At 35.1% G+C, this 13,180-nt stretch overlaps 1 protein-coding gene across 3 annotated transcripts in view; it reads left to right on the top strand.

Moving 5' to 3' along the window:
* TMEM67 (transmembrane protein 67) overlaps positions 1–13,180 on the top strand; it is a 34,118-nt gene that overhangs the window by 852 nt on the left and 20,086 nt on the right. For all 3 annotated transcript variants that reach the window (XM_032987918.2, XM_032987917.2, XM_032987916.2), the window contains exons 2-11: positions 1,398–1,486; positions 2,906–2,999; positions 4,484–4,583; positions 4,957–5,026; positions 5,169–5,243; positions 6,489–6,551; positions 8,940–9,094; positions 9,215–9,323; positions 10,938–11,024; positions 13,011–13,076. In XM_032987918.2, coding sequence (XP_032843809.2) covers positions 1,398–1,486; positions 2,906–2,999; positions 4,484–4,583; positions 4,957–5,026; positions 5,169–5,243; positions 6,489–6,551; positions 8,940–9,094; positions 9,215–9,323; positions 10,938–11,024; positions 13,011–13,076 — 908 coding nt within the window. The remainder of the gene's footprint in view (positions 1–1,397; positions 1,487–2,905; positions 3,000–4,483; positions 4,584–4,956; positions 5,027–5,168; positions 5,244–6,488; positions 6,552–8,939; positions 9,095–9,214; positions 9,324–10,937; positions 11,025–13,010; positions 13,077–13,180) is intronic.

The raw sequence follows: 13,180 nt of genomic DNA, 5'->3' as shown, positions 1-13,180 counted from the left end.
GAAGACTTAAGACCCAACAGCATCTCTCTTCAGAACCGGTACCTCAGTCAGATGCAGTGATCTGGATGGCTCTGCTCACAGCTGCTGCAGAAAATCTGGTCACCTCTTCCACTACCATCATGGTATCTTAAAAGAGTAATACTGTCATTTACTTGCAGAGAAAAGTGCACTGTAATAATTTTCAGACCCTCTCATAATGTGTCTAGATCCATAAGTACCATTTAGGTTTGAATCTTTTTCTAATTCAGGGGCTTCAAGGAGACATAAATTCCAGGGTGAGGTCAAGGATTTATTTTTTTCCACAGCATTTAGCTGGAGCAGTGTAGGTAGCTGCCACTCAGTCTGGTGTTTGCATCTTGTCTGAATTCCGCTTGCGATTGCACAAGTCTGCCTATGTACTCCCTGGCTGGCTCATCACTGTGGATTCTGCTTTCAGGCAACGTGCCTAAAAACTTAGGTGTCATCACAGTGAATGTCACAACTCAAGTTTCCTCATTGATCTAATCCTATTGGGCTTTTTCTTCTTTATAGTTAAATATGAATGGTTGATCATTTTGACAAATCTTGTTTCTGTAAAACTGGTCTCATGACGATATATTTTAAGGTTATAAAACTTTTCACATAATTTTACATGATTTTTACATACACAGATCAATAAGCTTATATAATAATAACTATGGTTTATTGGTACATAGAATCAATTTTGGTTTGTAGTATGTGTTTAAAATTGCAGAGAGGTCCATGATAGTGAGACTGAAAAAGTTTCTGAAAAAAAGGTTGTTGAGCACTATCAGATGTGCACTGTGATGTGCCATGAAAGTACTGCTTGCTTTAATTTAATACTAAGTGTTAACTATGTTATGGTATTCACTGAAAACTTTTCAATATAAAGCTTGATCCTCATGCACAATTTTAAAAGCTTTGAGTCTAAATAGCATTACAAATGACAGTTGTATTTTCAAAACCATTGGATATAAACATATTTTCGTTTTAGGGCTGACTTCAAAGGATAAAAGCTGTAGAAATATATAATGATAGTGTTGTAGAAGAAGATGGGCTAAGAATGACACTGTGTCAAGATTTAGAGAGATTATATCTGTTATTAGACCAACTGTTACAATTTAGTTTAAAAAAGACCACAAAAACACAAGCTCTGGTTCCTGGTCCATCCAGGTATATCAATCAGCCTAGTAAAATTTTCCTAAAACACCTTTGTACAAACTGTAACATGAACATTTTTTAAAAAGCAAGGTGATTTTCATGTACATTTCACTCAGGTGTTTTATCTGTCTAATGATCTATATTGATTTCTTGAGAACAATAGCAGTTGCTCTTAGTATTCTGTGAAAAAAAGTCAGTTTTATATAGATTAAAATTGCCTTTTTTTTTTTTTTCAGGTAGTTCATGTGTATGTCAGCCAGGATACAGGATGGTTTCTAGTAATGGTGGGTCCTCCATTATTTGTGAAAAATGTCCAGAAAATATGGTAGGTATTGAACTTTCCATACTTTAGCATAAAAATAATGCTTTTTAAATTTTAAATTTCCTCCTCACTGCAAGTTATTTTTCAGTAATTTAAAATTATTTTACATAATGTCTTTGCTTGGGAATTTTTAAGACCATGCTTATCGGTAGTAATTTTTTTTCTCTTTAGAAATGTTTATTACTATTGTTTTGCAGCCATTTTTTTCATTATAAATTTGACCCCACAAAGTAAGAGCATTTAAAATGTTTAATTTTCTTCCACTGCTTTTCTTTTCTGCTTCATGTTATGTTATCCTTGTCCAGAGACCACTGTTTTATAGAATGCCAAAGATGCTTTTCAGCTCATAGGTATCTTACTTGGTTATATAAATTCAATTATTGTAATACCTAGGCTGTATCTTTGTAGTCCCTGATACTTTATCTTTTTACTTCAAAATAAGTTGGTGCTATTATGTTACTTTAATTATAAGTGTCTTTGTAGTTTGATCAGTCCTTTCTACCTTTCTGGACAAATTAAGCTATAATTTTGGGTCATATTCACAGCATTGAGGCAAAGGCACCAGACTCAACCAGCTTTTTCCCATTATAGTAAATAGAGAAATAATTCTTCTGCAGCATAAATAACTTTTCAGGGTGAAAGCCTTCCTGAATACTTCTTTCTCTCCAATAACTGTAGAAAAACTCTCAAGAGACCGCTTAGTTGCATAAGCTAGGTGTTCAGTGACTAATGGGTGATGTAGGTTATTTCCATCTTGCTACGTTAGACAAAGACATTCACAAACATCCATTGGTGTTTCAATCATTCTCCTGTTTCTTTCTCTTTCCTGCAATGGTGGAATTTGTCTTTGATCCTATGGCAAGGCTTATGCAAAGAAAAAATGGTGATAGTGCAGAAGGGAATAACGTCAGTATCACTTGAGGATGAGCAGTTACCTTTATTTTCCTCATCGGTTTTGATCTGTAGTGCAGCTACTTCATAGTATCAGATAAGTGTGGATGTGAACTGTTTGTGTGCGTGCAAAATTCCATGAAGTTATATAAGCTGCTTCATTTAAAACTCCTCCTTTCTGTTATTTCTGTATATTTATATGCAAATATGTCTATGCATTGTTATGTTTATAGATTATTTTTTTCTAGTGTGGAATCTCTATATAACTCTTATCTTCACTAAAAGCTGTTAAGTAATGGGATCAGAAAAGCTTAAGGACACGATTTTTCGGTCTGTGCCTGCATAGATATTACTTTTTCCAGCTTGTTTAACCTTTTTTAATCATCTTTAAAAGCTTCATTAATGTTATCAATGTTGATGTTGTATCTGAAGACATTTTCTAGTTAATAACATCTGGATCAGCCATTCTTCACATATACTGGATGTTGTCTATATTTTTGAAAATTATAATAGTTTTACATTTTATTTTAGAGCGGAGTTACTCAAGATGGGTGGAATTGTATTATTTGCCCTAAAGGCCTAACTTCAGAAGGAAAATGTAAATGCCTTGATAATGAAATATTAGGTAAGAAATATGTGCGAGTTATGAATCATTAGTGCTTGTTTTAGATATTTGAGTTTGGTAAGACATGCTCTACTGTTAAATAAGAAAGGAAATTTAACATAAGTTTACATTTCTAATGTAAAAATTCAACATTCCTCTTGATCTTAAACCTCATTCCTGAAAGACAACAGATAAATCTGTACTGTTGTTCATTGCAATAAAAGCCATTATGCAAACATTGAAAAAATTAATACTGGTGTATCACTTCCTTTAAGCTGGTTGGCACTGAGTGGAGGCATTAAAATTGGAATAAAACAATGTCAGTGTAGACTAGAGAAAAAAACATTAAAATGTTTTGAAGTGTGTAATGTATTGGTACTTTGCAGTACAAAATTATACATATATGAGTAGTTGGAACAGAATAGCTTGAGCAAGCCAAGCAAACTACTGTGCATTATTCCCAGTGGTTTTCATACCTCCCTGAGACACACGCCTATACCTGAGATTTCCTGCAAGATACTTTCCTATATCTGTGCCTCTTACTTGCTGTTCTCTAATAGTTGCAGAATAATTTCAGTAGGCACAAAAAAATTAGTTTTGATGTTAGCTTTACTGTCTTGTGTCAGCTATAGTACTGCTCATCTTTCATAGTAAAAAATTAAGAGCAAAGTATAATTTTCAACAAGGGTGTAAAACAAAAAAACCTCTTGGGACCTCTAGTTTTCTTTCTTTTCAAAGACATAGGATGAAAAAGACTTCCCCTGTGCCTGTAATTCTTTGAATAAGAATTATTAATGTCCACTTTGGTTACGTTTCTAACAGAGTACACTGGAGAATCACTGTTTCCCAGATCATTAATTTAAATTTTTTCTAGGAAACTGTAAAGGAGTGAATACCAATCGTCTCCCTTAAACTTTATGGGAGTTACAAAATACATGGTGAGCTTCTACGGTAAAATATTGACAGCAAAATTTACCATGCAGAAGGACAATTAGTATTGTAATTCTTTTGATTCTTTTTGTATCTATCTCTTTTTTAATATATATATAATTAGACTTGAAATCTGTTGCAAAATTATTTAATTGCTGGAAGATGCAGTTTTGAAACTTTGAATTTGTGGCATTTGCATGAATAATTTCAGATGAAAATGAAAAATATTTTTTTCCGGTAATTTATAAACTTGATGTTTTGAGTTTTAGCTTTGCAGTGAAGCCTTGCTTTGAAATTTGGTTCAGAATAAATAACAAAGGAACAGCAAAACTGGACATGAAATATTACATTTCTCATTAAAACTAAACTGCATGTGTGTAGCTATAAACAATGCACATATATGAATGTTCATTTATAGTGGATGTTATTTGCAAGTTATGCTTTTTTTTTTTTTAATAAAATCTTTGCGTTTATTTTAGATCTGCATAGGCACTATTTTTTCACACTTTGCTTAGCCTGTGTGACATACTGTGTGTCACACAATTTTACCACAGTTGCTTTTCTTTTTCACTTAGTGGAAAGAACTATCGATGGCATTCTGCTTAATGAAGCGTTGTGCATACATTGTAATGGAAGTGAACAATCCTTCTCTGCTTCAGATGCATCAGGAAATAGGTGAGTATTTTGCCTTCTGTGATGATGAATTTGAAACTGTCATGTTCTGTTTAAATAGAATATCCTTGAGAAATATGTTTTGTGTTCACTGAAGTCCTTATATGACCTATAGCTTGGTTTGTTTCTTTGTTCTAGTCCGACTAAAAATCTGGCTTTGTATCAGAAGCAGAAACAGAATTGTTATTTTGATAATTAACTATTTCATTTCTACTTCACTGACAGAAACAAATCAGTAATGTCTTTTGGATTTCATTTCAAACTAGTCAAGGTGCTGAAAGTGTTATTGGGCATACTATGTAAGCAGCTTTCACTAAATACTAAATCTCATTCTTAACTACATTTTAAGTAAATTCTTCATGTTTGTGATCTATAGGTGTGTAAGATGTGAACAAACATTCATCAATGTAAGCAAGTCTTGTGACTGCAGCAGCCCAAACATTTTAGTAAGTACAAGAACGCTTATTGTATTGAAGCTCAGAAAAAGAAATGTTGCTAAGTGTATAAATGTCCTTTTTTTTGGTTGGTTGGTTGGTTGGTTGTTTTGTTTTGTTGGTTTTTCCTTTTTTTTTTTTTTTTTTTTTACAGAGTGGGGGATTGTGTTTCAGTGCTCGTGAAAGCTTACCTCCAAAGGGAGTTGCAACTGTTCGTTTTGGGCAACTAGTAAGTGTTTATTCTGAAACGTTTTCATGCCATCTCCTTATTTACTTTCAGTAAGTCTTTTAAATTCCTGAAAAACAAAGGTAATGGTTCCTGGTCTGATCACAGTGATTGCAAGGTAATTTGCATCAAGATAGACTGTAGACATGTAGATGAGGCAGACATTGTTCTAATGGAATATGTTTAAGAAAATCCATGCCCTCTTGAAAACTGAAAAAAATGAAGTAATTTACATGAATGTAGTATCAAAACAAGTAGCATGTGGTCTGTTGTATTAATTGTATGTATTTAAAAAACATTCTTGTATCACAAAAACAGTCTGAAGAGTCCATGAAGGCCTCTGGGCTTTTTTTTCTTTGTTTTTTCTAATATGTAAAATTGATATTCATATAAAATATTTTAAAGTAGGTACAGGGATTAAAAGGACACTTTTAGCTGTCAGATGATAGAAGAAAATGGACACCTATACAATTTGAGATTGAGTATGAAATCGTTGAACTCCTTGAACTGGCTAATGAATGAAAATATGTTCTGTTGAGAAGAATGAAGGTGTTTTAGTCATTTTAGCTAATGAACTTTTATTAGTAATGAACTTTTATTAGTTATGAAATCTTCACAAAGGTTAGGACCATTTTCCAAATAGTTTTGAATTAAGCAAATGCGATGTGGCTAATAAATGTAGTTTGTTCTTAACTGAATTAATGTTAAAGTCTACTGCTTGAAAGAAAGCAAAAAGCAGTCTTCAGTTTTCCTGATAGCAAATATTGGTCTTGATTTCTGAAAATGCCATCTTCTAAATAATATTTTAATGAAAACATGCCTTTTTGGTTGCTTACAGTATGTACGAAAGCTATATTTAGTTCAAATATGACTAGTTATAAAAAGCAGGTTGTGAAATAATTAATTTGCCAAATTTGGTCCGAAGTTAAAGTTAGCACCCAGTCAACACCTTACCCTTGAAATCGTTAGTACTTCCCTTGTGCAGTAAAGAAAACTCCTTTGTCACAGAATCCATATTCAAGACTTAAATACTTCTGCTCTTGTTCTATATATTTTGTCAAATTTAGTGAAATGGAAGAAATTATTGCATTATGATTGTGTTTTGAACTGAACTGGTTTGACTGAGACAAGGACAGAAAGCTCTTGCAAAAAATAAGTGGCATCTTTTAGCTGACATAGTTTTCCTGACTGTTGTGCTATGGATAAATTGTTCTGAGCAAGGACAGTGAAACAGTTCCTTATCTACAGGGTATAACACTGACATCAGCATGGTTTCTGAAAAATCTGCAGTCCTCAGCCTCTGCCTGTTGGGTGAGTTTCATTAATGTTCGCAGTTTGCTTCTTTATACAGAAGTGATACTCTGTTTAAAACCATGGCACTTTAATTTTGGAAGTTAGCTTGCTTATTTTTAAAGAATCTTATTTTGAGATGACAGTAGATAAGAAATAAATATATATACAGAATGCTTAGAAAGAATATTGAGCTGTAGTCAATGTTAATGCGAGTCTCCAGGGTTGGAATCTTCACAAGGTAAATGGGATTAAAGAAAAAATCCTGCAGTAGTCAATAGGTATGTGAACTGTTCTTGAGTACACCCAGTAAGGGATCACTCAGAAAATTAACTTCTTACATACTCAGAATCGATTGGCAGCTGGTCTTCACCTCTTACTTGTCTTTCAGTTATTCATTTTGTTTTGTGATAGAGAAGGATAATCATAATCATAGAACCATCCCTTTTAGCTTTGCTTTTTGTATGCAAGCATTATTTACCATTATGTTGCTCTGGGTGGCAGTAACCATGGGTGGAAAAGTGGCTGTGGCAACAGAGTCATATGCCCTTGCCTCCTTTTTACCAACTCTGTTATCACACATCCTCATTTCCCTTCTGTATTCCTCTCCTCAAAATCAGATTTTAACTTCTCAAGCCCTACTTTTTCTCCCAATCTGTCATGACTCAAAGGGTTACCTGGCCTGCAGGTATATAAAGATCACAACAGTAGATTTGCAGAATTCTGTAATACACAAGCACACAGAGTCTTTATTTCCTACATTTCTTTATTACAGATCACTACAAATTGCTATTAGTAAAGTGAGTATACTTATTATTAATAAAGCAAGTATATATGTATTCCAATGGTAGCAGCAATCAATAGTAGCAGCAAGCATGTATTTCAAGACTACAAGTTACTCCAAAATTATCACTAGTAAAGCAGGAAATACACTTAAGATCAGTTACCTATATGCATGCCTATGTATATATATTATTCAAAATAGTACCAGGACAGTGCTCAGCAAACCACTGCTGGGAGTGGGGCCTTGCACTCGACAGCAGATGAAGTCTCATGTCAAAGATGATCCACTCTACAGAGTCTGGAGTCAGCCAGGTGCCCCCAGCAATGATCTGATAACTTGCCTAGGAGACCTCGTAGAAAAGTTTGTGCAGGGGGAGTTCTCTGTGTATGTGAGAGACAGACTGAATTGGACAGATTCACTCTTCATTTGGGGTAAAAAGTAAGTCATTTTTACATCGCATAGGGCAGCACCGCCTGGAGCAGCTATTACATGATGATCTTTTTATATTCTCTCACACCAGTTTTTTATTTTTCCAGACTGTTTTTCTGCTCTTTCTGCTATAGAACTAGAGTTTTTCTGCTCTAGAACAGCCGATAGCAGTTGCCGATTCCTACTTTTTCAGAACTTTTTCCCTCTTTTGCAGACTATTTTTCACCTTTCCAGGAGAGAAGTTGCTGTCACAGTTACTTGGTTTTGTGCTTATCAATGGTATCTCCAGATATCACTGGTGTTTAGTTACACAGCTGCACTTCTCAAGAATGTTTCTGTTCCCAGGCCTAGTTCCCAGGCTAGCAGTTCCCATGCTGTCAGGCATTCTGTCTGTCAGTATTTCAGCAGACTTCTGTTCAGTATTTTTCCAGATCACCTTTGTGGCTGCTCCCATCACCATCTCATACACACAGCTCTGAGATGTATTCTCCTCCTTATCCCATTCTTTTTTACAAACTGAGACTGTCCTCATCACTTACCTAAGTTTGTCCTGTTTGTCTGCCTCAGCGGGCTCAGCTCTTCAGAGGTACTGCCTGAATGTAACGTGCAACTGCCCATCTGACCCACACAAAGGCAGCAGGTGGTAGGAAGTTAATACTAGTGCAGTGATTGCTGCACACATGCCAGGCATCACTTCTGCCTATCACACCGCAGTCTGGTTACCAGCATTGAAAACTGGTATAAATACAACATAGTTTAGGAACATCAGAGTAGAGAAAGTACTAAAACTAAAAAGAAGATATTTGCAATACATACAACTATAGTTGTCAGTCTTAGGTCTTTGATGGAGTCATCTTTGTCATACAGCCTAAGTGGTGTTAAACATTTTGATTCTTACTTCATTTTCTAAATGCAGATTTTGACATTTCTGTCACATCATACAATCTAGCTGATGCAACTAAAATAAATTGAAAAAATGAGAGGATTGATTTCATGCTGCCATCTGCAGACCTGTAAAAAATATGGAACCTGAATAGCTGGGAGAAAATATTAGGCGTTGACAAAACGAAATTACTTTCAAGTAAAAATGGTTGTTTAGGAGTGGCTTATTAAAGATAACATTAATTTTATGACTGCCTCACCAAAAGGAGGGGTAAATAAATACTTACCTGTGTTCTTGTGTTTCTCCGCTGCAGTTGTACTCTAATCTAACAGCATGCCAAGCTCTTGGAAATATGTGTGTGATGAATATGAACTCACTGAGTTCTTCAAGTACTGACGCCTGTGGCTTATTTCAGTACATTTATGTCAATACAGCAAGGCTAGGCACTGTTCATTCAATAGCCTTCTGGTAAGTTGCCTTTTCTGTAACTTTCAGTCTTTAATAATGTTTTATAAAAATTATTATTCTAAATGTTCTTTGATGCAAAACATTATGTTTCTTTAGAGAAAACATTGTAATTGTTTTCAGGAGGCATAATCTTCCATGGCTATATTACGGTGATCAACCAGGATTAGCATCCCAAGTGCTTGAGGCAAATCATTTCCCTACAGTCTTCAGTTTTAAAGGAACAGCTAAGGTAGGTGTTGGGTAGTAGACATGGGGAAGCAGACATTAGGAAGAGGACATAATTGCATAAAGAGAGCTAGATTTATTACAGATGTGGCTCTACTAAAAATAATTTTTAGATAGTGTATCAACACTTAGTGTGAGATCTTACCGAAGAGGAAGGCGGTATTTATGTAACAAATCTCAAGGTAAGATGATTTTATTGACTTACACTCGCTCACGTTTGCTTTGCTCACGCTTTCATACCCCCATTCTCATAAGGCCCAGATGTGCTTTCCTGAGTGGTCTGACCAGGATCAACTGTGACTGACACAAGGAATTGGAATGCCAGCTATTAAGTCCCCATTGTGTCCCCAGGGTTCTTCTGGACTGGCAGTGATGAACTAGCAATTAGACAAATCTTCTATACCCCTTAGGAATTGCTAATTGTTTTGGCATTGTCCTTTGCTTCAGAGCCATGTTTGCTTTAATCTCTGTAAGTCTGAGGCAAAGTTGGTCTTTGTCTTTTTCCCTTGTTCGAAATATATACATCCTTTTGTCAGTTTTCCTGGTGAGATAATTGGAAAAAGAGTGGTATATGTGATCTGCGGTAACTTTGCTGCTGTTCTGGTGCCAAAGTGCAGGGTCTTTTGCTGGCAAGTTGTCTGTGCCATGGTTTTATCACAACCCATTTCTCAGCTTTATTGCTGGGAGCCATATTCTTCATTATTGCTATGTGTGTTTAACCTTTTCTTTCTACTGTTTCTGATGCTTACACACACATTTCTATCCCTACTTCATTTATACCAACCTTAATATTTCTGTTACAAATCTCTACAAGCTGAGTTGTATCAGAGATGGATTCAGTCTGTTACTCCAGCCTTTTCCTCTTCCTACAGTCAATTAGGGGAAAAAAAAAAAAAAAAAAAAAGAGGTGAACAAAAACAATCATTTCAATGTTAACAAAGCCAATTATCCATCCCTGGGAGAAATGGATAGCTTAAGTAATTTGTTCACGGGCACAGTTTTACGAAGGAATCAAACAGTAAATTGTTTTATTTTACAGATTCATTGTAAAATTAGAATAACTAGAATAGTTTATTCAAGTTAAGCTAATCACAGAAAGTAGGTATCGCTAGTGATAACCTGTTTGTCGGTTATGCTGACAAACTTATCTTAGGTTTTCTTATTGACTCAGAAATAAATTAATAGGGTTTTTTAGCCGTATTCTAAAAGGTTGTGTTTTAAATTAAACAGTGTTGCAATGCAGCACTTGTTTTAACAATTAAAATACTTGTTATTTTTCCTAACACTGAAGGTCCTGTAAGCCCTCAAGATCCCAGCCTGGTACACTTTAGAGATCTGCACAGATTTCTGATTAGTTTAGGACATGTCTACCTGTGTAGAAGCATTTGGAACTTTTTTCCACATTACCAATTAAGCTGTAGAAGAATGGTAAAGTATTTTTTTTTTTAAAAAGGAAACTACCAAAACCAAGATTAAAAACATAAAATCAAAGGGGGAAAAAATAAAGCATTGTGCTGAAAGTTTTAAGGAAGCATCAAATGATGAGACAGCAGTCCCTAAAATACGTATGTCCACTTTGTGGCAGTTTCATTGTTTCTTTATATTCTTTCATCATCAGGATGTAAAGCTGCAATTTATTGCAGCCTCATTTGATGCAGCAGGAAACTTTCTTAAGTGGCAAAGCTTGGAAGGAGGCATCTTACAGGTATGTTTAATTTTAATTGTATTTTGCTGATACCGTAATGTTCTGATTGTCTTTAGCCAAATTAAGAGAAAAGCCAAGAGTTTGGTTACCACACTAGTGACAGTTTATGAGATAACTATAGAGCTAGGTTAGGGAAAATAGCCCTTGTGATTCTTGCTCACGATGATCTCTACAAAATCAAAAGTATAAATTTAGCAACATTGCCTTCATCCATTGGACCAATATAAATTTGGAGTATTGGAAAGCTCTGAAAAACATTGCTAGTCATTTAGAACCAACCATCTCTTTCTTCCATTCATGTATGTAATTTCTTCACCCATGTATGTAATTTATTATTAGCCCTCTTGTCAAAAAAAAGTGTATTCTTTAGCTCTCAGACCACATATGTTTATAGATGATTCTATGAGTATGTCTGCATTAGATTCTGTCACCAGTTTTCTCACATTATGGGGATGCCAAGCAAATCAAAGGTTATGTCACTGTCAAGAGAGGTAGGAAAACTGATCTACCACCCCATCTTGGTATTTTTTGTTTGCTTATTTGCTTTGGTTTTAAATATAAAATATATGCTTTGGCCAGCATCTGACTGGATTTTTCATAACAGAAAGTTATAAAAATTTGATGGGAGACTTTACATAGAAATGTGGAACGCTGGCTAGAAGATTCACAGTACCCTTGGACAGTCTACCCTCAGATTTCAGTGGCACACACACACGCTACTTCAGCAGTACCGTGCTATATGGAGAACGTGTGAAAAACTCAAGTAAGCAGCAAGTAGAAAGTGCAATAGTAATTAGCCTAACAGTGAGCAGAAATCAGCAGCTGTGAAACATATTACAGAGTAGAATTTGTTTAGCAGTCCAGTGGTGATTTAGGCACTCTCAGCAATTCTGTAGGCAGGCAACAATAGGAAAACTAGCAAGAACAATTGGGAATTGTCTGCCCCCTTTTCTAGGCTATTCATGGAGCACGTCACTTCATATGCTCCAGGATCTACAGAAGAGCAGCTGACACTCAGGATTTAGATAGTGACGGCTGTTTCTTTTGGTATTGTCTGAGGATGAACCATCTTGCATCTGCCTTTCAAGTTTTAAGGAAAACTAGTGTCTGAGAAAACAGGTTGCTAAGCCAATTACTGTGCATAGAAAATTGTATGTTCTGACATAGATTTTAAGGTTTATTGAAAGGCATCAATTTCCTAAATGCAGAACTTTTAGTAGCCATCAAAAATCAGTGGGAAAGGAATAACTTTTCCATTCAAAGCCTCTTTTAATGTAATGGATTGTGCATGACATCACAGTGCTAAAGCGATTTCAATGCGTAATTGTAGCGATACCCAGAATTTCAGTTGCACACTAACAGAATTGTATTTTATGTAAATTTAGACTTGATTTTCATTGTGGGAAAACGGCTATGCCCTCCACTAAGTGCCATGCTCATTTAGTTAGAATTTGGCCCATTTTTCTGGGTTCAGATTAGAATGACTTGTTCTTTGCATAAAATGTAACAATTACATTGAAAAGGAAAAAAAAAAAGTCTGTTACTTGCCTTGGTAACTTTGATCCTGTGAGAATGCTATCTTAAGAGGAAGGGGGCAATATGAATGTGGAGTTCTTTTCTCATGGGATTCTTGGGTTTAGCAGAAGCCACTAATAAAGCTTGAGACAGCACAGTGCATTGAACATTCAGTCCCTGAAAAGATTATTCTGGTTGGATGCTGCTGTTCACAGATTTCACCTCTAGTGATGGAACTGAAAGATACTGTGCAAGTATGAATAAGCTAAAACAGTATTTTAAGAACATCAATATTAGTTCAATAAACAATTGTGTTTACTCTTTAAAATCACTCCCTCTCTTCTTAAAAAATGGAATAAAATATCTTTTGTGAGAACTGTGAATACATAAACTGCTTGGGGCACCTGTAAGTATTTCATGTGAGAAAGTTATACTTTTGAATTAACCTAATTATTATTATGTTTTATTCAGCTTTGTCCTGATACCCAAACTAAATTGAATGCAGCTTATGCATTTGGAACAACTTACCAACAAAGTGTAAGTAAGAGATAAAATGCTATTATGAATTTCAATTAAGTTGTTTTATACATCATCAGTAATTCAGTGCATATTGAAGGACCTCTGGAGTTTAGACATAAGCT

The sequence above is a fragment of the Tyto alba genome, unplaced genomic scaffold (genome assembly GCF_018691265.1).
Source record: "Tyto alba isolate M040663 unplaced genomic scaffold, T.alba_DEE_v4.0 Super-Scaffold_9, whole genome shotgun sequence".
In the NCBI taxonomy this organism is placed as follows: domain Eukaryota; kingdom Metazoa; phylum Chordata; class Aves; order Strigiformes; family Tytonidae; genus Tyto; species Tyto alba.
The sequence above is the reverse complement of the archived record's forward strand: the minus strand, read 5'-3'. Positions and strand labels throughout refer to the sequence as shown.